General features: G+C 39.9%; 1 protein-coding gene across 1 annotated transcript; it reads left to right on the top strand.

Annotated features, from left to right (window-relative positions):
• Positions 1-1,628: 1,628 nt before the first annotated feature.
• On the top strand, positions 1,629-2,617 carry LOC125131831 (olfactory receptor 10AD1-like). The gene has a single exon (XM_047788587.1). It carries the CDS (start codon positions 1,664-1,666, stop codon positions 2,615-2,617), a length of 954 nt encoding a protein of 317 aa, XP_047644543.1. The 5' UTR covers positions 1,629-1,663.
• Positions 2,618-25,299: the final 22,682 nt, after the last annotated feature.

The following is a 25,299-nucleotide window of genomic DNA, read 5'->3' as shown; positions in this document are numbered from 1 at the left end:
GCACAAAGTGGCACAACACTCCTGGCAGCCCTGCTGAGCAAAAGAATGTTATCAACAATTTATTTATCAAAATAATACATTCTAAATTTTAACATTCAGTAAGAGTTTACTTCTTTTCTTGAACTAAAAAAATATGTAATAAAACAATATTCCTTTTTTTCCACTTGGATTTGACAGGCTTTTTTTTATTTCAGCTTTATTGAGGTATAATTGAAAAGAAAATTGTATGATATTTAAAGTATGCAATGTGATGATAAAAAATATTCTTAAGGAAAATCCCATACACAAATAGATACTTGTGCTCTTTTTCTTACCTTCAGGGGGCAAAATATATAGAATTTTAAGAAATTTCCTCTACTGGAAATTTAAGAATTTCAGTGCCTAGTTTTAGCGTAGTGAGTATGGTCTGGACTGTTTGGGATCTTTGGAATTCATCTAAGAGTTGGTATATATTGGGATATACTCTAATATACCAGTATGTTGCAAGTGTTCCCTGACCCTTCAAAAAGATACATTCCCTGTATGGAGGCAATGAAGTTTGAAATATATCTGCTTATACATGTATGCTTTTCTGTTACTATTATCCATATGTTATATGGATTCTCAGTACTCTTACTTACCCCCTGATCTAATGACTTAGGATAGTATAAGCTCCATGAGGTCAGGGAGGAAGTTCTCATGCGTGATTTTATATCTTTGGCACCTAATTCAAATTACAGAGTACAGTAGACCTTCATTTATTAAATAAATAAGCCATCTTTGTCTGTAAAATGGAGTGGAATTGTTCCCAGTTCCCCATTCAAATAAAGAATGAATTTTTATCCTTTTTACTTTCTTCCTGTTGGAATTGTAGCAATCCCCCAACTTGGAATAAGCTGTAATTATTGCATTTCTTCTTGAAAATATACATCTCCCCCTCACTTAAGTTCCTTATGAATGGTTTGTCTCAGGCCTTGTGTTGGTCTTAAAAGCTTTTAAAATATAAACAAAGAAAAACTAATGAAAAGACATGAACTAAGACATAGATGTAGTTTCCCTCTGGTTGATTGTTTTTATTTATTTATTTTGCTTTTGCTTACTGGTATTTTCGAAAGTACTACAATGAGCAGGCATTAGTCTTATAGTTAAAATAACAAAGAAAATTTATAATGAGAAATAGCAGTCATTTTTTCTCTGATATTTCTACTCCCTGTCTCAAGTTCTACTCATCGAGATTACCCAGAAAAAGTAAATTCTCTCTTATAGATGAAACACCTATGAACATTTAAAAGGTCCTCTCTGATTCTCCCTAAATCTTTCAAGTTTCCTTTAAAAGTTTGCCATGTGGTTCTTAAATTCTTTACCATCTTGTCCCTGAACTTAATCCCATTTGTGGATGATCATTTAAAAGAAATACCCCAGCACTGGATAAGTGTTTCAGGTGCAGCCTGATTCATACAAAATGCAATAGAATCTCCCTTGGTTCATAATATGGTTCCATTGTTGCAGCCTACAATAGTACTGGCCTTTTCATTGCCCATGACACTGCTGACTCACTGAAATTTACTGAAATTCCCATCTCTTTCACTCATTTAATCTATTTTTATACAAGTGGCTAAAAACCTGTATACAACCCACTTATCTGTGCTTTATCTATCCTCTCTTCTCAAGCAGCCTCCAGGTGATGGACATAAGGAATGAGAGCACAGTGACAGAGTTTATCCTCGTGGGCTTTGAGCAGAGCTCTCCTTCTACACGGGCTTTGCTCTTTGCCCTCTTCCTAGCCCTCTACAGCCTCGCCATGGCCATGAATGGCCTCATCATCTTCATCACCTGGACAGACCCCAGGCTCAACAGCCCCATGTACTTCTTCCTTGGCCACCTGTCCTTCCTGGATGTCTGCTTCATCACCACCACCATCCCACAGATGCTGATCCACCTGGTGGTCAAGAACCACAGTGTCTCCTTTGTCGCTTGCATGACTCAGATGTACCTGGTCTTCTTTGTGGGTGTGGCTGAGTGCATCCTCTTGGCTTTCATGGCCTATGACCGTTATGTTGCAATCTGCCACCCACTTAACTATGCCCAAATCATGAGCTGGCAGGTCTGTGTGAGGCTGGTCAGTACTGCCTGGTTCTTTGGGTTGATCAATGGGATCCTGCTTGATTACATGACATTTCGTGGTCCATTCTGCAAAGACAACCACGTAGAAAACTTCTTCTGTGAAGCCCCCATAGTGATCACCCTCTCTTGTGGAGACCCCCAGTTTAGTCTGAAAATGATCTTTGCCGATGCCATCGTGGTGCTGCTCAGCCCCATGGTGCTCATCGTCATCTCCTATGCTCGCATCCTGACCTCCATCCTGGGCAGAGCCTCCTCCTCTGGTCGGGGGAAGACCTTCTCTACTTGTGCCTCCCATCTGACTGTGGTCATCTTTTTCTACACTTCGGCCATGTTCTCTTACATGAACCCCCGTAGCACCCATGGTCCTGACAAAGACAAGCCTTTCTCTCTCCTCTACACCATCATCACCCCCATGTGCAACCCCATCATCTACAGTTTTCGAAACAAAGAAATGAAGGGGGCTATGGTGAGGGCCCTTGGGAGGAGCAGCCTGGCCCAGGCACGGTCTGTCTAGTGGAAAGACTCATGGAGCCTCCCTTAACTTGCTCCTTCCCCAGTCCCAACAAGTAGGAAATTCACTGGCTGTCAAGCCCAGGAAAGAGTATTCATGGCTTCCTTTTACTAGCATCAGACCTGGAAGATCCTGTTAATATCTAACAATACTCATCTATCTAACTTCATTTCCACCATAGATTGATCCCCCCAAGCTTCTCTTGGTTATGCATTTTCACAATGGAGGATTATGAAATGGAGAAGTGTGTTCAAAATTTGGGGAAATATAGTATGGTCCTCTAGAGAAAGTCTATGAAGAGGATGAGCAGTCCATTCTTTCTAGGTCAGAGTCAATGGTGGGAGCCTTAGGATTGGGAAAGGAGCAGATTGAGAACCATGAGGGGAAAAAAGTGATGTGTAGAAGATGGGGGGAAAGCAATGGGTTGGAGAAATAAGCTGTAAGATGTGTGATATTGTTCCTCTATGGTAGCCTCAAAATTGTCCATGAAATCCCTCCAAATTAAGAACTGACTAGTAGGATTACTTCTCAGAGGCACAAGAGGAGGAGCTATATGCCTGATACATGTGGATTATTAATGGAGAGGAGGCAGGGCAGAAGCAAGAGCAAGAAGTCTGAGGAGATGCCCACTTCCCCACGTTGAAACTGGGGGTGGGTTCTACAGATCAAAACCTCCTAGGATCAGGGAAGCTTTGAGTGATATCTGAGTTGTACAAGAGTATAAAAAGAACACTTTACCTTATGTGCATTTACTTGCTTCCACTTGTCACTTTTGCCACCAGCCGGATGTGACTTGTGCAATTTAAGTGTACCCTTTTTTTCCCCATGAAGATTCCTTACTACTTCTTACTTTACCTATAATATATTACATGTCCTAAGATGTCCTACTCACATCTTTGTCTGCTTTCTTCCCTACCACTATTCTGTTACCAAAAGTCTAGAGCAGAGTTCTAAGTGGGGATGATTTTCTCCCCCAGAGGTATCTAGCAATATCTGAAGACACTTCGTACTTGTCACTACTGTAGGAAGGAATATGCTACTGGCATCTAGGAGGCAGAGGCCCAATATGCTGCTAAACATTCTACAGTCTTCAGGACAGCGAGTTCCTGTTGTGGCACAGCAGAAACAAATCTGACTAGTATCCATGAGGATGTGGGTTCCATCCCTGGCCTCACTAGTGGGTAGGGGATCCAGTGTTGCCCCAAGCTGCGGTGTAGTTCACAGACGTTGCTAAGATCCCAAGTTGCTATGGCTGTGGTGTAGGCCAGCAGCTGTAGCTCCAATTAGACCCATAGCCTGAGAACTTCCATATTCCGAGGCTGCAGCTCTAAAAAGAAAAAAAAAATGCAGGACAGCCCCTAAAATAAAGAATTGTGTGGCCCAAGATGTCAATAATGCTGAAGTTGAATGTGTCCCTGATCTAGAGATGAAGTACAAAAAGGGCAGAATCAGAAAGATGATGAGAGGTATTGATATGGGAAGGGAAGAGATAGGAGGAAACCAAGAAGAATTTAGCATACAAAATTCTATCTGCAAAGTCATTTTCTGCTGGACCCTGGTCAGGATTTCTATTGGCACTGCCATGGCAACCGTCTACATAAGCACTTGTAATAAAACCCTCCTAAAGCCTCTGTGTTTCACTCTAATTGAGCTTCTCCCTATACCCTCTCCCCAAATTTTTCAAAGTTCTAGAAATTTCCTATCCAGTCATGTCTTTCTGTATATCACTAGTGTAGACTCCTACTTAAATACGGCCCTTTTCCTCTATTACTTCCAAGAGAACGTCATCTACCCAACAGTCACCCTTCCCTTGTTCCCCCCAATCTCACATTCCTGCCTAGTTCGGTCTCACCCCTCATCACCTCTGCCTGTTTTAGAGAGACTTGTACAAATGCCATTTAGTGCAACCTGTGGAAGCCATATTCCCTCTTATGGAAATGCTCCCTAAAATTTCAACAGTTTTTCTCATCCACTTTAACCAATCTCTTCATTTACTAATGCTTATATTTCCCCAACCATAAGCTCTACCCATTCTGAAGGGTCTGCTCTACTTTTCATGTGTGCTGGATATTTTCTTTTGCTCCTTTAGAACTAAACACACACACCCTCACCCCAACCTGTGTCCTAGTAGGCAGACCTTTATTGACTACCTCAATGGGCTTCATTACCTTCTGGGCTCTGGTTGGGTTCAGCTAATAAGAATTACTTAGTAGGACAGAGGAAGGCAGAAAGAGAGTGAGCTTCTGCATTTTCTATTTTTTTTTCTTTTTAGGGCCACATAATGTGACATTTAGAAGTTCCTGGGCTTTGGGTTGAATTGGAGCTGCAGCTGCTAGCCTACACCACAGCCCCAGCAATGCCAGATCCCAGTCATATCTTTGACCTGCATCACAGCTCGTGGCAATGCTGGAACCTTGAACCCACTGAGCAAGGCCAGGGATTGAACTCTCATCCTCATGGATACTAGTTGGGTTCTTAACCTGCTGAGCCACAACAGGAACTCCTGAGCATGTTTATTTTCCTGTCCCCTTCCCTGATGTTCCAGTGCCCCTGTCAGGTGGCCTTCTCCTACAGCTCCCTTCCCTGACCTCATAAGGTAGTACCTGATGCTGCTCTTGAGAGCCCAGGATGCTTTATCATCCCTATTTGATTCCCCTTAATCTTCTCCATATGTTTGTAAGTTCCTTCATTTGTCCTATTTTTAAGGATGCCAACTGTTTCTTCCTACCACACTGACTGGCTCAGTAACAGGTACCAGGCACCTAGAAGCAAAAACAGATGTAAAATTTCTCAAAATAGACCATGTGTTGGTCCACAAAGAAAATCTTAAAACATTTCAAAGATATGGAAGCATAGAAACCAAGTTCTCTGATCATAATGCAATTAAAGTAGAAATCAGTATAAAAAAGATAACTGAAAAGAAACCCACGTTTGGAAATTAAGAACCATAATTCTAGGAGTATCCTGGTGGCTCAGTGGATTAAGGATTGGGCATTGTCACTGCAGTGGGCTGTGTTGCTACTGTGGCACGTGTTTGATCCCTGACCAGGAACTTCCACATGTTGCGTGCATGACCAAAAATAAGAAAGAAAGACAGAAAGAAAGGAAGGAAGGAGGGAAGGAAGGAGGAAAGAAAGGAAGGAAGGAAGGGAAGGAAGATGGAAAATTCTAATTAACCTACAAACCAAAGAATGTATCATAAGTGCAATTTTACATAGAAAGAGTATAGAGCTTGGAAGTTGTCACTTTCACCTTCTTCAATGAAAAAGAAAAAAAGAATGAACAGGAGTTCCCGTCGTGGCGCAGTGGTTAACAAATCTGACTAGGAACCATGAGGTTGCGGGTTCGGTCCCTGCCCTTGCTCAGTGGGTTAACGATCCGGCGTTGCCGTGAGCTGTGGTGTAGGTTGCAGACGCGGCTCGGATCCCGCGTTGCTGTGGCTCTGGCGTAGGCTGGAGGCTACGGCTCCGATTGGACCCCTAGCCTGGGAACCTCCATGTGCCACGGGAGCGGCCCAAGAAATAGCAAAAAAAACAAAAAAAAAAAGAATGAACAAGCCGAAAATCAATAACACTTCTTAGATCCATCAGAGAATTGAGTTCACAGGGCAAATCATCCCCCCAAAACTGGGGAACAGGTGAACACTGAGGATCACAGCTTCCCTAGGAACAGAAGCTGCAGTTGGAGACTAGTCAGAATACTTAAAGAAAAACTGATTTGTTTCTGGAGACTGAGCATGGACTAGCTTCAGATAGAAAAAAATTCCTGTAGGCTTATAGTGCGATGAGATTTATTCCCAGTATCCCCATCATATTCTCATGGCAAAAGTCAGAAAAATGCCCCCCTATGCTTCAGCAGTGGGAAGGGAAAATAACCATTCTGAAATAAGCCCAGAGAACTGTTCTCCTTAACAGCCTGCCCTTGAGGAAGCCTAACTTTAGAGACCCTAAGATCCAAGGAGGAGGGGAACTATCTGAGAAGCACTTGTGAAGGTCACAGCCCAGGGACACATGCTCGCTAGAAGTCTAAGACCTAATTGTAGGAATACAGAATGCTTCCACGCCCCCATACCCTACTGCCACATCATTAGAGCTGGTGGATTTCAAGGGTCATAGTTGAAAGAAAGGCAACCCTCAGACCCTATTTAAGAAGCAAAAAGGCAGGAGTTCTCATCGTGGCTCAGTGGTTAATGAATCCGACTAGGAACCGTGAGGTTGTAGGCTTGATCCCTGGCCTCGTTCAGTGGGTTAAGGATCCGGTGTTCCCGTGAGCTGTGGTGTAGGTCTCAGACATGGCTTAGATCCCAAGTTGCTGTGGCTCTGGCGTAGGATGGCAGCTATGGCTCTGATTCCACCCCTAGCCTGGGAACCTCCATATGCCGCGGGTGCGGCCCTAGAAATTGCAAAAAAAAAAAAAAAAAGAAAGAAAAAAAAAGAAGCAAAAAGGCAGCAGAGGAGACAAAATCAAGGACACTAGAGGAAATTTTAGCTTCTGACACCACAGCTACAACAAACATTAAACATTGCCTAACACCTACCAAGGTTAACATAAAACGTCCACTAAAGATCTATTTACCTCATGTCCTTCTACCTGATACCTCATGTCTGATTTTTAACAATAGAGCCAATTATGACTTAAAAAATTATGAAATTTCGCAAATTCCAAAATAGTGATGAATCTACATCCAGTTTGGAGATGTAGCTAGAGCAGTACTTTCTTTTATTAGAAAAAAAAAAGTTTAATAAATGAAACTACCAATTTAATCACAAAATTATAGATCTTACAAGGAAAGTAGGAAAAAAATGCATATAACAGATTGATTCAACCAAATCCAAAGGTTAACTAAACTAATAGAATTAGAAGGAATTAATAATTTGAAAGGGCTGTGGCACGACTGATCAAAAATAAACAGATTTAAGCTATACTAAGAATGAAAGGAGCATGTGACTTCAGATATTGCATACTGAATTATAAAATAGCTCTTGTAATATTGATGGACTAGGTAATTTGGACCAACTATCTCACTAAGAACAATCAAAAGCTAGACAGTTATTTTTAAACATCTTGAGGCGTTCTCCTCGTGGCTCAGTGGTTAACGAATCCAACTAGGAACCATGAGGTTGTGGGTTTGATCCCTGACCTTGCTCAGTGGGTTAACGATCTGGCGTTGCCGTGAGCTGTGGTGTAGGTCGCAGACGCAGCTCAGATTCCGAGTTGCTGTGGCTCTGGCGTAGGCTGGTGGCTACAGCTCCGATTAGACCCCTAGCCTGGGAACCTCCATGTGCCACAGGAGCGGCCCAAGAAATGGCAAAAAGACAAAAAAATAAAAATAAATTTTTTAATTGAAAAAAAAAGAAGGAGTTTCCTTGTGGCACAATGGAGGAAGGATCCAGCATTGTCACTGAAGTGACTCAGGGTGCCGCAGTAGCACAGGTTTGATCCCTGGCCCAGGAAATTACACATGCTGTGGGTGCAGCCAAAAAAAAAAACAAAAAAAACAAAACCCAGCTAATAAGAGAACTGACATATGAGATATGTCACAAAGAAGATGGAAGAATGGATAGAGCAAAATAACTTGAGGAGAAAATAGCCAAGAATTTTCCAAAGTCAAAAAAATAAAAAAAGAGACACCAGTCCACTGATTAAGGAGCCCCTAAATATACAAAAAATGTGTGATTTATAAAATGAAAAACACTTCTGGTTATGCCATTAAAAGTTCTGAAAATGAAAAAAAAAAAAAGCCATCTAAATAAAAAGACAGATTCCTTTCAAAGGAATCACAATTAGGTGGAAAGCTCTCTTCTCAATAGTGAAAGTCAAATATAAAATTTATCTCATATAAAACTCCATCATAGCAGACTAGAGAGGAGTTGGAAGTCAGAAGAGAAAATGCTCCAGACAGCCTGGCAGAAAGCAAGCCTCCAGGCTGTGAACTGCCTGTGGGGGCCATGTGATAAGGAACCGTGGGCAGCCTCTCAGAGTTGAGAGCAATGTAGACAGGCAGGTACTTCAGTGGTACAATACAAAGAAAGGGATTTTTCTAATGATCAGTGACCTTGGAAGGGGACCCCCAGTCTCAGATAAGAATCACAGCCCGATTGACACCTTCAATTTCAGCCTGTGAGAACCTGAGCAGAAGACCCAGCTAATCATACCTGTTCTGACCCAAGGAAATTGTAAGGATAATAAATTTCTTCTACTTTAAGCCACTGAATTTGTAGTAATTTGTTACACAGCAATAAAAAACTAATGCACATTTTTAAAATTCTAAGAGAATACTACAGAAAAATTTATGACATTAAATTTGCTAACTTAGATGAGTGAAAAATCACTAGAAAAATAACATTTTTCAAAACTGACAGAAGAAATAAAAAACTTTTGAAAACACCTAGACACATGAAATTAAATCAGTAGTTTAATTTTTTCTCTAAATAAAGATAAAAACATACAATTTTAAGGCAAATACTGCCAACAAGAATTTTTATTTTAGACAGGAATTTCTTGTTTTATTGTGCTTCGCAGCTATTGCAGTTTTTTTGAATGGCCACATCCACAGCATATGGAAGTTCCTGAGCCAGGAACTGAATCCGAGTCACAGCTGCAACCTGCACTGCAGCTATGGAAACAGTGGATCCTTAAACCCTCTGCACCAGGCCAGGGATTGAATTCACACCTCCACAGCAACCTGAGCTGTTGCGGTAGGATTCTTAACCCACAGTGGTAACTTCCAATTATTGTGATTTTTACAGTTGAAAGTTTATGGTAACTCTGTGTTGAGCAAATCTGTCAGCAGTTTTTTTCCAACAGCATTTTTTCATTTTGTGTGTCTGTGTCTCATTTTGGTAATTCTTGCAATATTTCAAATTTTTACTTATTATTATATTTCTTAAGGTTGTCTGTGATCAGTGACCTTGATGTTAATACTGTGACTCACTGAAACTCAGATGATTGCTAGAATGTTTTAGGGAAAAGGTTTTTTTTTAGTTTTTCTACTATCAGCTATTTTTTAAAATTACTTAATGAATTTTATTACATTTATAGGTGTGCAACAATCATCACAACCAAATTTTACAGCATTTCCATCCCCCCACCCCAACCTGTCTCATTTGGAAACCATAAGATTTTCTTTTTTATTTGTCTTTTCTAGGGCCACACCCAAGGCATATGGAGGTTCCCAGGCTAGGGGTCTAATCAGAGCTGTGGCCACAGCCACAGCAACACAGGATCTGAGCCGCATCTGTAACCTACACCACAGCTCACGGCAATGCCGGATCCTTAACCCATTGAGCAAGGCCAGGAATCGAACCCCCACTCTTAGGGTTCCTAGTCAGATTCGTTAACCACTTAGCCACAATGGGAACTCCGGAAACCATAAGTTTTTCAAAGTTTGTAAGTCATTATCTGTTATGCAAAGAAGTTCAGTCTGTCCTTTTTTTAGATTCCACATGTAAGTGATAGCATTTGATGTTGGTGTCTCGTTGTCTGACTGACTTCACTTAGCATGATAATTTCTAAGTCCATCCATGCTGCTGCAAATGCCATTTTTTCTTTCCTTTTAATGGCTGAGTAATATTCCATTGTGTATATGTACCACATCTTCTTGATCCACTCCTCTGTCGATGGACATTAAGGTTGTTTCCATGTCTTGGCTATTGCAAATAGTGCTGCAATGAACATTGGAGTACATGTGTCTTTGTGAGTCATGGTTTTCTCTGGGTAGATGCCCAGGAGTGGGATTGCTGGATCAAATGGTAGTTCTATTTTTAGTTTTCTGAGGCATCTCTAAACTGTTTTCCACAGTGGTTGCACCAATTTACATTCCCACCAACAGTGTAAGAGGGTTCCTTTTTCTCCAAACCCTCTCCAACACTTACTGTTTGTAGGCTTTTTGAAGATGGCCCTTCTGGCCAGTGTAAGGTGGTACCTTATAGTGGTTTTGATTTGCATTTCTCTGATAATGAGTGATACTGAACATCTTTTCATGTGTTTTTTGGCCATCCGTATGCCTCCTTTGGAGAATTGTCCTGTTTAGATCTTCTGCCCATTTTTTGATAGGGTTGTTTTTTTTTTCTTGATATTGAGCTGCAGAAGGTGTTTATAAATTTTAGAGATTAATCCCTTGTCAGTCGATTCACTTGCAAAGGTTTTCTCCCATTCTGTGGGTAGTCTTTTTGTGTTGTTTAGGGTTTCCTTTGCTGTGCAGAAACTTTGAAGTTTAATTGAGTCCCATTTGTTTATTTTTGTTTTTACTGTCATTACTCTAAGAAGTAGATCTGAGAAGATGTTGCTGTCATTATATGTCAAAGAGCATTTGGCCTATGTTTTCCTCTAAGAGTTTGATAGTATCTGGTCTTATATCTAGGTCTGTAATCCATTTGGAGTTTATTTTTGTGTATAGTGTTAGGGAGTGTTCTAATTTCATTCTTTTACATATGGCTGTCCTGTTTTCCCAGCACCACTTATTGAACAGGCTGTCTTTCTCCATTGTATATGCTAGCCTCCTTTGTCATAGATTAGTTGACTGTAGGTGTGTGGGTTGAATTCTGGGCTTTCTGTCCTATTCCACTGATCTATATTTCTGTCTTTGTAACAGCACCATGCAGTTTTAATGACTGTAACTTTGTAGTATAGTCTGAAGTCTGGGAGCCTGATTCTTCCAGCTCCATTTTTCTTTTTCAGGATGTCTTTGGCTATTCTAGGTCTTTTGTGCTTCCAAACAAACTTTAAAATATTTTGTTCGAGTTCTGTGAAAAATGTCCTTTGTAATTTGATAGGGATTGCATTGAATCTGCAGATTACCTTGGGTAGTATAATCATTTTGATAATATTGACTCTTCCAGTCCAAGAGCATGGTATGTCTTTCCATCTATTTGTGTCATTTTTGATTTCTTTCATCAGCATCTTACAGTTTTCAGAGTACAGGTCTTTTCCTCTTTAGGTAGGTTAATTCCTAAGTATCTTATTCTTTTGGATGTGATGGTAAACGGGATTGTTTCCTTAATTTCTCTTTCTGATCTTTCATTGTTAGTACATAGAAGTGCAGTCGATTTCGTGTATTAATTTTGTATCCTGTGACTTTGCCAAATTCATGGATGATCTCTAACAGTTTTCTGGTAGAGGCTTTAGGATTCTCTAGGTGCAGTATCATGTCATCTGCAAATAGTGATAGTTTGACTTCTTCCTTTCCAATTTGGATTCCTTTTATCTCTTTTACTTCTCTGATTGCTATGGCTAGGACTTCCAAAACTATGTTGAATGGTAGTGGTGAGAGCAGACATCCTTGTCTTGTTCCTGATCTCAGTGGGAATTCTTTCAGCTTTTCACCATTGAGAATGATGTTCACTGTGGGTTTGTCATATATGGCCTTTATTATGTTGATGTGTTCCCTCTATGCCCACTTTCTGAAGGGTTTTATCAGAAATGGGTGTTGGATTTTGTCAACAGCTTTTTCTGCATCTATTGAGAGGGTCGTATGGTTTCTATTCTTCATTTTGCTAATGTGGTGTATCACACTGATGGATTTGTGGATGTTGAAGAACCCTTGCATCCCTGGGATAAATCCCACTTGATCATGATGTACAATTCTTTTAATATATTGTTGAATTAGGTTTGCTAGTATTTTGTTGAGGATTTTTGCATCTATGTTCATCAGTGAAATGGGCCTGTAGTTTTCTTTCTTTTTTTTTTTTTGTGGTAGCTTTATCTGGTTTTGGTATCAGGGTGATGGTGGCCTCATAGAATGAGTTTAGAAGTGTCCCTTCCTCTACATTTTTTTTGGAATAGTTTCAGAAGGAGAGGTGTTAGCTCTTCTCTGAATGTTTGATAGAACTCACCTGTGAAGCCATCTGGTCCTGGACTTTTGTTTGTTGGAAGTTTTTTAATCACAGTTTCCATTTCAGTTCTTGTGATTGGTCTGTTCATCTTTTCTATTTCATCTTGGTTTAGTCTTGGAAGATTATACATTACTAAGAATTTGTCCATTTCTTCTAGGTTTTCCATTTTATTGGTATATAGTTGCATATAGTAGTCTCTTATGCTCCTTGGTATTTCTGTGATGACCATTGTTACTTCTCCTTTTTCATTTCTAATTTTACTGATTTGAGTCCTCTCTCTTTTTTTCTTGGTGAGTCTGGCTAAGGGTTTATCAATTTTGTTGATCTTTTCTTTGATTTTCTTTGTTTTTATTTCATTGATTTCTGATCTTAATGATTACTTTCCTTCTGATAACTAGATCTTGTCTGTTCTTCTCTCTCTAGCTGCTTTAGATGTAAAATTAGCTTGTTTATTTGAGCTCTTTTCTTGTTTCCTGAGGTAGGCTTGTATTGCAATAAACTTTCCACTTAGAACGGCTTTTGCTGCATCCCAAGGTTTTGGAGTGTCGTATTTTTGTCGTTTGCTTCTAGGTATTTTTCAACTTCATCTTTGACTACTTCAGTGATCCATTGGTTGTTTAGTAGCATGTTGTTTAGTCTCCACTGTGTTTGTGTTTTTTGCAGTTTTTTTCTTGTTGTTGATTTCCAGCCATATAGCATTGTTGTCAGAAATGTTGCTTGATATGATTTCAATTTTCTTAAAGTTACTGAGGCTTGATTTGTAGCCCAAGATGTGATCAATCTCAGAGTTCCGTGTGCACTTGAGAAGAATATGTATTCTGTTGCTTTTGGATGGAATGTCCTATAAATATCTATTAAGTCCATCTGGTCTAGTGCTTCATTCAGGGCCTGTGTTTCCTTATTGATTTTGTGTCTGGATGATCTGTCCATTACTGTAAGTGGGCTGTAAAGTCCCCCCGTATTATTGTGTAATTGTTGATTTTTCTTTTTAAGGTTGTTAGCAATTGCCTTGTATATTGTGGTGACCCTATGTTGGGTGTGTAGATATTTAAAATTGTTATATCTTCTTCTTGATCATTATGTAGTGTCCTTCCTTGTCTCTTAAAATATTCTTCATTTTAAGGTCTATTTTGTCTGATATGAGTATTGCTACTCCAGCTCTCTTTTGATTCCTATTTGCATGGAATATTTTCTTCCATCTTCTCACTTTCAATTTGCATGTGTCCCTAGAAGTGAACGGGGTCTCTTGAAGACAGCATATATATGCATCTTGTTTTTGTATCCATTCAGCCAGTCTGTGTCTTTTGGTTGGGGCGTTTAGTCCACTAACATTTGAGGTAATTATTCATATGTATGTTCTTATTGCCATTTTATTAATTGCTTTGGATTTGGTTTTGTTGCTCTTTTTTCTTCCCTTCTTCTCTTGTTCTCCCCTCTTGTGGTTTGATGACTTTCTTTAGTATTGTATTTGAGCTGATTTTTCTTATTTGTCTGTGTATCAGTTGCAGAGTTTTGATTTGGAGTTGCCCTGAAGTTTTGACATAGGAGTATGTGTGTACATATATATATGATGTACATATATATATATGATTGTTTTAAGTTGTTGGTCTCTTAACTGCAAGTGCATCTCCAGTGTCCTACATTTGTACCCTCCTCTTCTCATGATTTCTGATTTTGGTAGCATAATTGTGGGTGTATGATTTCATATCTTTACTGCATATATGCCTTTACTGATGAGCTTTGGCATTTGTGGTATTTTTGTTTCTGGTTGCGGCCTTGGTTTTTCTGCCTAGAGAAGTTCCTTTAGTGTTTGTTGTGAGGCTGGTTTAGTGTTGCTGAATACTCTCAGCTTTTTGCTTATCTGCGAAGGTTTTTATTTTCACCTTCAAATCTGAATGAGAGCCTTGCTAGGTAAAGTAATCTTGGTTGGAGGTTTTTTCCTTTCACCATGTTAAGTATATCATGCCACTCCCTTCTGGCCTGCAGAGTTTCTGTTGAAAAATCTGCCGATAACCTTATCGGGGTTCCCTTGTATGTTATTTGTTTCTTTTCCCTAGCTGCTTTCAGGATTTCCTCTTTGTCTTTAATTTTGGTCAGTTTGATGAATTTGTGTCTCAGGGTGTTCCTCCTTGGGTTTATTTTATATGGTACTTGTTGCACTTCCTGGATTTGAGTGAGTGGTTCCTTTCCCATGTTGGGGAAGTTTTTGGCTATCATCTCTTCGAATATTTTTTCTGTCCCTCTCTCTCTCACTTCTCCTTCTGGCACCCCTATAATATGGATGTTTGTGCATTTAACATTGTTCCAGAGTTCTCTGAGCCTCTCTTCATTTCTTTTGCATCTTTTTTCTCTTTTCTGTTCTGCATCCGTGATTTCCACTAGTCTGTCCTCCACCTCACTTATTTGTTCTTCTGCCTCCTGTATTCTCCTGTTGGCTGCTTCTAATGAATTTTTTATTTCAGTTATTGTATTTTGTATCTCTTCTTGCTTAAGTTTTATATCTTGTATTTCTTTGCTCGGTGTTTCCTGTAAATTATCCATCTTTGCCTCCAGTTTATTTCTAATGTCTTGCATCATTTTCAGCATCAACAGTCTAAAGCCTTTTTCCTGGAGGCTGAGAATCTCCTGATCACTTAACTGTTTTTCTGGGGTTTTTTCCTTTCGCCCTTATCTGAGTTATAGTTCTCTGTCTTTTCATTTTTGTAGGTTTTTGGTGTGCTGACCTTTTTGCAGATAATACAGTTGTAGCCTCTCTTACTTCTGGTGTCTGCCCCCCTTGTGGTTGAAGTTGGTATAGGGGCTTGCTGTAGGCTTCCTGATAGGAGGGACTGGTGTCTGCCCACTGGTAGGTGGAGCTGATTCTAATCCCTCTGGTGGGTGGGGCTTTGTCTCTGGGTGAGATTAGAGGTGGCTGTGTGCCTGGGGGGGGGGCGGTCTTTAGGCAGCCTGTTTACTGATGGGTGGGGCTGTGATCCCACCTGGATTGTTGTTTGGGCCTGGGGACTCTCAGCGCTGACACGCAGGGCCAGATTTTCCCAAAATGGCCACCTGCAGAGAAATGCACATTGATGAATATTTCCAAGAGCTTTGCCTCCAATGCCCTTCCCCACAACAAGCCACATTCACCCCCTGTTTTCCCAAGATATCCACCAAGAACTGCAGTCAGGTCCATCCTAGACTCCCATGGAGCCTTTGCTTTGCCCTGGGATCCAGGGCATGTGAAGGTCTGTGTGCACCTTTCAAGAAAGGGATTTCTGTTTCCCCCAGTCCTGTGGAGCTCCTACACACAAGCCCCAATGGCCTTCAATGCCAGATGTGCCAGGGCTCTTTGTCCCAGTGCCGGATCCCCAGGCCTAGGGATTTGACATGGGGCCCCAGAACTCTCACTCCTGTAGGTGAGTTTCTGTGATACAGTTACTTTCCAGTCTGTGGGGCTTCCCACAGGGAGGTATGCGGTTGCTTATATCATGTAATCGCTCCTCTTACCTCTTGATGTGGCCTCCTCTTTGTCCTCTGGAGTAGGATTTCTTTTTGAAAGTTTCCAGTCCATTTGGCTGAAGGTTGCTCAGCATTTGGTTGTAATTTTGTTGTTTTTATGAGAGAAGTTGAGCTCCAATCCTCAGGAATAAAGTTTTTTAATTAAATATGTACATCATATTATGGACATAATGGTATTACACACTTAATAGACTGAATTATAGAGTAAATATAACTTTTGTATGCACTGGGAGACAAAAAAATTGTTTGAAATGCTTTATTGTAATATTCTCTTTCTTGTGGTAGTCTGGAACTGAACCTGCAATATTTTAGAGACATGCCTATATACTAGAAAAAGGGAAAGACCTCAAAAAAATAAAAATAGAGCTACCATATTCCTCAACATTTCCACTCTGGATACATATTCAAAAAGGAATGAAAACATTTATTTGAAAAAATACATGCACCCCAATGTTTATAGAAGTGTTATTTATAATAGCCAAGACATAGAAGCAACCTAAGTGTCTATCAACAGATGAGTGGACAAAGAAGATATATATGTGTATATATATACACATACACACAATACACAAACATATACATGCATAGTTGGATACTGCTCATCCATTTTAAAAATGAAATTTTACTATTTGCAGCAATATGGATGGATTTAGTGGGTATTATGCTTAGTAAAATGATTCAGACAGAAAAAAACAAATACTCCAGATATCCCTTGCATGTAGAACCTAAAAAAAAAAAAAAACTAGTGAATATAACAAAAAAAGAGAGAAAGAGCTCAACTTTTAAAATAACTTTGATATCAAAACTTAAGATAAAATAAGTTAATCTCACTCTCATGAACAGAATTGTAAAATTCTTAAAACAAAATTGTGTCCTACATTGTATTAAAAAGATAATGCCTGGAGTTCCCGTCGTGGCGCAGTGGTTAACGAATCCGACTAGGAACCATGAGGTTGCGGGTTCGGTCCCTGCCCTTGCTCAGTGGGTTAACGATCCGGCGTTGCCGTGAGCTGTGGTGTAGGTTGCAGACGCAGCTCGGATCCAGAATTGCTGTGGCTCTGGCGTAGGCCGGTGGCTACAGCTCCGATTAGACCCCTAGCCTGGGAACCTCCATATGCCGTGGGAGCGGCCCAAGAAATAGCAACAACAACAACAACAAAAGACAAAAGACAAAAAAAAAAGATAATGCCTTATATCATCAACAAAATTGAGTCTATCCCAGTACATTAAAAGTTGACTTAACATCAGAAAATAAATTAATGTAGGAGTTCCTGTCGTGGCGCGACAGAAAAGAATCCAACCAGGAACCATGGGGTTGCGGGTTCAATCCCTGGCCTTAAGGATCTGGCATTGCCATGAGCTGTGGTGCAAGTCGCAGATGTGACTCAGATCTGGCGTTGCTGAGATTGTGGTTGTGGTGTAGGCCAGGACCTACATCTCCAATCAGACCCCTAGCCTGGGAACCTCCATGTGCCACAGGTGCAGCCCTAAAAAGCAAAAAAAAAAAAGAAAGAAAAGAAATTAATGTAAATCACTACATTATCAGACAAATGAAGAAAAACAACATTATATCTCAGTAGATGCAGGAAAAGGCATCCATTTTTATTGAAAATTCACACTGGTTAATAATATTTTATTTTATTTTATCTTATTTCATTTCATTTCATTTCATTTCATTTTTTTTGCTGCACCATGGCATATGGAGTTCCCAGGCTAGAAATCGGCTCCAAGCTACAGTTGCAACCTATGCAGCAGCTGCAGCAACACTAGATCCTTAACCCACTGTGCTGGGCCAGGGATCAAATCTACATCTCAGCACTCCAGAGATGCCACCAATCTGATTGCACTACAGTGGGAACTCCTGGTTTTTAATTAAAAAAAAAAATTCTCAGCCAATCAGGATTAGAAATGCTATTAAAGTGATCAATCATGAATATAGATGCAAAAATTCTCAACAAAATCTTAGCCAACCGAATCCAACAACATACCAAAAAAATTATACACCATGACCAGGTTGGGTTCATCCCAGGTTCACAAGGATGGTTCAACATATGCAAATCAATCAGCATCATACACCACACTAACAAAAAAAAAGTCAAAAATCATATGATCATCTCAATAGATGTACAAAAAGCATTTGACAAACTCCAACATCCATTCATGATCAAGACCCTCGCCAAAGTGGGTATAGAGGGAACATTCCTGAATATAATCAAAGCCATTTAGGATAAACCCACAGCAAATATAATACTCAATGGGGAAAAACTGAAAGCCTTCTCACTCAAATCTGGAACAAGACAGGGATGCCCACTCTCACCACTGCTCTTCAACATAGTTTTGGAAGTCCTAGCCACAGCAATTAGACAAACAAAAGAAATCAAAGGCATCCATACAGGAAGAGAAGAGATAAAACTGTCACTGTATGCAGATGACATGATACTATACATAGAAAACCCTAAGGACTCAACCCCAAAACTACTTGAACTGATTCATAAATTCAGTAAAGTAGCAGGATATAAGATGAACATTCAGAAGTCAGTTGCATTTCTGTATACCAGCAATGAAATATTAGAAAAGGAATACAAAAATACGATACCTTTTAAAATTGCACCTCACAAAATCAAATACCTCGGAATACACCTGACCAAGGAGGTAAAGGACCTATATGCCGAGAACTATAAAACTTTCATCAAAGAAATCAAAGAAGATGTAAAGAAATGGAAAGATATTCCATGTTCCTGGATTGGGAAAATCAATATTGTAAAAATGGCCATACTACCCAAAGCAATCTACAGATTCAATGCAATCCCTGTCAAATTACCCATGACATTTTTCAAGAACTAGAACAAACAATCCAAACATTTATATGGAACAACAAAAGACCCAGAATCGCCAAAGCAATCCTGAGAAACAAAAACCAAGCAGGAGGCATAACTCTCCCAGACTTCAAGAAATACTACAAAGCCACAGTCATCAAAACAGTGTGGTACTGGTATCAAAACAGACAGACAGACCAATGGAACAGAATAGAGAACCCAGAAATAAACCCTGACACCTATGGTCAATTAATCTTTGACAAGGGAGGCAAGAACATCAAATGGGAAAAAGAAAGTCTATTCAGCAAGCATTGCTGGGAAACTTGGACAGCTGCATGCAAAGCAATGAAACTAGAACACACCCTCACACCATGCACAAAAATAAATTCAAAATGGCTGAAAGACTTAAATATACGACAGGACACCATCAAACTCCTAGAAGAAAACATAGGCAAAACACTCTCTGACATCAACATCATGAATATTTTCTCAGGTCAGTCTCCCAAAGCAATAGAAATAAGAGCAAAAATAAACCCATGGGACGTCATCAAACGGAAAAGCTTTTGCACAGCAAAGGAAACCCAAAAGAAAACAAAAAGACAACTTACAGAATGGGAGAAAATAGTTTCAAATGATGCAACTGACAAGGGCTTAATCTCTAGAATATATAAACAACTTATACAACCCGGCAGCAAAAAAGCCAATCAATCAATGGAAAAATGGGCAAAAGACCTGAATAGACATTTCTCCAAAGAAGATATACAGATGGCCAACAAACACATGAAAAAATGCTCAACATCGCTGATTATAAGAGAAATGCAAATCAAAACTACCATGAGATATCACCTCACACCAGTCAGAATGGCCATCATGAATAAATCCACAAATAACAAGTGCCGGAGGGGCTGTGGAGAAAAGGGAACCCTCCTGCACTGTTGGTGGGAATGTCAACTGGTACAGCCACTATGGAGAACAGTTTGGAGATACCTTAGAAATCTATACATAGAACTTCCACATGACCCCGCAATCCCACTCTTGGGCATCTATCTGGACAAAACTCTACTTAAAAGAGACACGTGCACCCGCATGTTCATTGCAGCACTATTCACAATAGCCAAGACATGGAAACAACCCAAATGTCCATCGACAGATGATTGGATTCGGAAGAGGTGGTATATATACACAATGGAATACTACTCAGCCATAAAAAAGAATGACATAATGCCATTTGCAGCAACATGGATGGAGCTAGAGAATCTCATACTGAGTGAAATGAGCCAGAAAGACAAAGACAAATCCCATATGATATCACTTATAGCTGGAATCTAATATCCAGCACAAAGGAACATCTCCTTAGAAAAGAAAATCATGGACTTGGAGAAGAGACTTGTGGCTGCCTGATGGGAGGGGGAGGGAATGGGAGGGATCAGGAGCTTGGGCTTATCAGACACAACTTAGAATAGATTTACAAGGAGATCCTGCTGAGTAGCATTGAGAACTTTGTCTAGATACTCATGTTGCAACAGAAGAAAGGGTGGGAGAAAAAATGTAATTGTAATGTATACATGTAAGGATAACCTGACCCCCTTGCTGTACAGTGGGAAAATTAAAAAAAATTATAAAAAAAAGTGATCAATCACCAAAACTCTATAGCAAACATCATCCTTAATAGTGAAACATTAAAATTACCTTTAGATCATAAAGAAGCCTAGGGTAGCCATTATCCCTACTTTAACTAAAGACTATATTAAAAATTCTAGACATGACAGTAAAGCAAGGGAAATAGATAAATGATATATAACTAGAAATGAAACAGCAAAACTATCTTTATTTGGGGGATTTTGGGGTGCTTATTTTGCATGCTTTTGGCTGCTCCCAAGGCATGCAGAAGTTCCCAGGGATCAATCCCGTGCCACAGCAGTGACTTGGGAACCACTGCAGTGACAATCCTGGATCCTTAACCTGCTGAGTCACATGAGAACTTCAAAACTGTCTTTATTTATGGATGGTGTGATTGCCTTAATAGAAAAACTAAAAGAAGGCACAGATGATTTATTAAAGTTAATAGACTTTAACAAGATTCCTGGATATAAAAAAATATGCAAAATCAAATCGCATTTCAATGCTCCAGCAAAAAAATTAGAAAAATAAATTTTAAGACCATTTTAAATAATATCCAAAATCTAAAGTACATAGGAAAAACAGTAATGAAAAAGGACAAGCCTTCTTAGAAAAAGGCACATGAATTTATGGACTGTCCTAGGGAAAATCTAAATAATTGGAAATATATAGATACTTAATTCACGAAACATCCATAGATACATTAATGTCCTAATGACTCTTGAAGTCATACTACTTTTGGACAGCTCTTTTTTGGTACAATTATTTTTTCACCCACATGTGAATCGCACGTCATGTTTGGGTTGAAAGTGTGTCAACAAAATGCTGTGAACCATAGATTATAGAGAAGTGAGGAGACCAGTGTGCTTCCTTCTTAGCATTTCAAGAAATGATGTACAAATAGATGCTTTCAAAGAGCTTGATGAATTCACTTTTCTTTATAAGTTTTTGAGTGGATATCTGAAAGATCATCAAAAATCTTTACTGTAAAGGTCAATTTCCTGAAGTTTACCTTTGGTGTCATATGCATAAAAATCATGCTTTCCTCCAAACTCATTTATGTTACAAAAATACCCCAATAATGGAGTTCCCATTGTGGTTCTGTGGTAGCAAACCTGACTAGGATCCGTGGGGACTAAGGTTCAATCCTCCGCCTTGCTCAGTGGGTTAAGAGTCCGTTGTTGCTGTAAGCTGCGGTATAGATCGCAGATGCAGCTCAGATCTGGTGTTGCTGTGGCTGTGGCAAGGCTGGCAGCTGCAGCTCCAATTTGACGATTTGACCCCTAGCCTGGGAACTTCCATATGCTGGGAGTGCAGCCCTAAGAAGCAAAAAACAAAACAAGCAAACAAACAAAAAAATTATTTAAGACTGAAGTTTGGAGAATGGTAGTGGAGGTATATGTTATATGGGGACCAGAGGTGAAGCCATCCCAGACACTTAGAATGAGTCAGGACACAAGCAGCATAAACTTCAGCTTTATAGGAAGCCAAGCACTCTAAGACTAGAAAGAAGAGGCGCTGCAGAGGATTGAAGGAGTGAGGGAAAAAATACTGAACTTCTTTGAGTCATGCAGAATCTAATTTAGTACCAGGCAGGAACAACAGTGAGTGAATCAAGGGAAAGAAGGTTATTACAGGTTTGAATAATAGCATTGTGATAAAGAAGAGGTAGAGGATGCAGGTGTGGAAGGGAGCATGTTTTCATATACACATGCTCCTTCAGGGAGAGCTTTGGACTGTGTGTTCACCACCCTATCAACTGCATTTAATACCGTGACTGCTTCATATAGGTATTCAGCCAATATTTATTGTTGTGTTGAACATAGTATAATGATATTGGAAAGGATTGAATTGTGGGCATAAGGAGTGGTACCTAAGTCATAAGAAACCCAAACTAGAAAATTAATTTGCAATAAAACTGGAAAATAAGTGGTCCAGAATTAATGGGCTCCCAGATGTAATGCTGAGGACATAGGGGTGACACCTGCCTTAACTATCAACTTATAACCAGTATAGAACTTCCCTAGGAAACCATGAAACTATTCTAGACCTTCCAGGCCACTTGCTGTGAACAGAGCCTCACAAGGGGCCCTTGAATGAACCGGTATGAGAGTACCTCTAGGGACCCAGTTAAGATGGTAGGATTCCAAGATGAGACAGTTGGCCTTTATTATAGTTGGCTCCCAACAGTAACCAGTGAGAAGTTCATGCTTGCGTGCGTGTGTGTGTGTGTGTGTGTGTGTGTGTGTGTGTGTGTGTGTCTCCAAGGAGCTCATACTCCCTACCCTATAAATGAGCATCTGTTTTGCAGCCGCACCCTCACTCTCTGAGTATGGATCCCTCCTCTTAGCCTGAGATCAGCACAGGCAATGTCATCACCAGGGTGTGCCAAAGCCCATGGAGAAGGTCAGTAAATGTGCTCACTTCTTCAGTGAAAGCTGACCCTGACTCTGTTAGCATCCACCAGAAATGAACACCCCTTGGCTCCCTCAGTGACCATCTATGTTTAGATCACACCAGGTCCCTGCATACAGTGGCCATGGAGGGGATGTCACAGATCTTGACTCCTTTAACCACTTTACTCCATTTCTCCCTCTCTGGTTGCCTAACTCTGTCTCTGCTTTTCCAACTCTCTCCAGCTAGTCTGTTCTCTCCATTTCCCCTCTGAGTTTCCATCGGGCTCTCAAAGACTGCCACCTGCCCTTCTGGTTCTGGCTGAGGGGCAGATGGCTTGGGTATACCTGACTGATGGCCCTTCTGAAGGCAAAGGCCTATCACCAGTTTCTTCAGAGAAAGAGACAGTTCTAACTCTGGGACTACTTGTCTCAATTCTTTTCCCAACTTTCCTCTTCTTGTTAGTGCATGCTGCTGTTTTCTATTTTTCTTGCATTTTTCTTATTCCCTGGAGAAAGAGAGGCTTAGAAGTGACTCTAGGATGATCCTCTCTTAGAGATTGAGATATAGAGCATATTTTGCAGTGTTTGGGGGAGCCAGATTAACAGAAATGGGACTTAAATATATCAGGGGGAAAAAACCTGAGTTAAATGGAAAGACTCTCCTCACAGGGAAAAGCAGGAACCATTAGCATAGATTATAAAGTGTGAATGTGATCCTTTTCTGTTTCTGGGTTTCTGCATGGTCAGTTTGGCTTCCAAGTGGGATGCTAGTCAAGTCTTTACACTATTCGTTTCACCTGTGAAGTGAAACCACAGGGAGAAGGAAACGGAAATCACAACTAATGATTATTTAGTGTCCAATCTGTGTTGTCCACTAATTACAAATTATTTTAGTTAACCCTCAGTTTATTGGAGGAAAAACTTGAGAATCAGCCAGCCAACTCCACATAATAGTAACAATGTCAAGGTCAAATTTCAAGTATACCTGCCTCTAAATTGCCTGTACTTTACCCTCTGCCTCACTGCTTCCCTATAAAGTGATAAGATCTAGTTTCGGGTGTGGTTTTTAAATTTCAAGATATATAAATATTCATGTTTTTAAATCATTTATTTCTTAGTCTAAGAATCCCTCTAGGTTTCAGCTTTTTTCTCTTCTGTTGTGTTGGTACACACCTCTCTCTCTCTCTCATTATCCCTCATGTTTTCTCTCCCTTTATTCTCTTCTCTAAGCAAATTAGAGTCATTGCAAATCTTTTCACACATTTTTAAATAGCAAAATAGCTCAGATTAATCAGTGCCATGGAACAGCTGAAGTTATCCAATCCATTGATGTTCAATAATTCTCCTTGATTGCCAGGTTCTCCCTGATTTCATATTCTTTCATCTTTGGTCATATACACAGTGTCCTTAATATTCAGAGGAAGGTCATTATGGATACTTTTATATATCATTTCCTCTCTCTCTCTCCCAATAGGTCATCTGGTTGTTTTACTCTTTAAGTCTCCATATTGAAAGTGACCGTGAGAAGGGAGACAAGGAGCAAGTCTAGACTGATTTCATTATGCCTTCTAATGAAATAGTGAATTCACATTAGGGCTATGCTGGAGAACAAGGAGGGATGATGGAAGGAGATCACGACTCAAAGGTTGGAAAGAGAGTTAGAACCTCAGCTATAAAATGAAATTGAGATTATTTTGAGTATTTCCGTTATTTATGGTGTCTCTTATTAGTGCTAATCTACAAGAAGGGTCTTCTGGGAGAGTTTGTGACCTGCATTTTGGACGTCACAGGGATCTGGTTCATCACAGGCATCTGAAAGGCCCAACCTTAGCATATTTATAGCATTTGGTCCTGGCCAAGCCACTGTCCAGGGATCCAGGTACTTCACAGACCCTCAGTTTCAGAAAGATATAGAGAAATTGAAGTGTATCCAGAAGCAAGGAGGCAGATGAAGCAAAAAGAAGGCAGAAGACAGAAAGAGAAGAGAATTTACAAAACTTCTGTAATTTAACTCAATTAGATGAATCTCTATTGCCAGCCAGTTATTGGCAAGGCACTAGGAGGAGCAAAGAATTTCTCAGTGTTCATCTTCTTAAGAAAAGAGAATTGGAAATTAACTTAAAATAGGAAAGAGGGAAACGGGTAGGCCTATAAAAACACTTCTAAGTGACTTTGTAAGAAATTGGGATGGTTGCTAAGTTGTAAGAGTTGCCAGCAGAGGCCAGGAGGCACTCATGGTATTGATTAGTAGTGCTGCTTCCTTAAAAGTCATTTACATCTGTCCTCTAAATAATTTCCCAACCATGGATCTATATGCTTTGTTAGGTAATACATGGCAAAAAGGGATTTCCTGTTGTCTCCCAGTGTGATTCCTAAATTCCTCAAAGTTCATGTAAATGTGTTAGCAAAAATCATGGAGTTCCAAAGTTACATCTCACATTTTAAAATCTTTTAAAATGCTGTAATTGTAGGGCTATTATGAATAATATGTGCAATCAGCAGGGAAAACAATTATTCCTTTT

This window comes from Phacochoerus africanus, chromosome 7 (assembly GCF_016906955.1).
Source record: "Phacochoerus africanus isolate WHEZ1 chromosome 7, ROS_Pafr_v1, whole genome shotgun sequence".
NCBI classification, from domain to species: Eukaryota; Metazoa; Chordata; class Mammalia; order Artiodactyla; family Suidae; genus Phacochoerus; species Phacochoerus africanus.
The sequence above is the reverse complement of the archived record's forward strand: the minus strand, read 5'-3'. Positions and strand labels throughout refer to the sequence as shown.

Bases quoted from the DNA above. Each gene is read 5' to 3' on its own strand.
- LOC125131831 (XM_047788587.1), top strand. From the start codon at position 1,664: ATGGACATAAGGAATGAGAGCACAGTGACAGAGTTTATCCTCGTGGGC.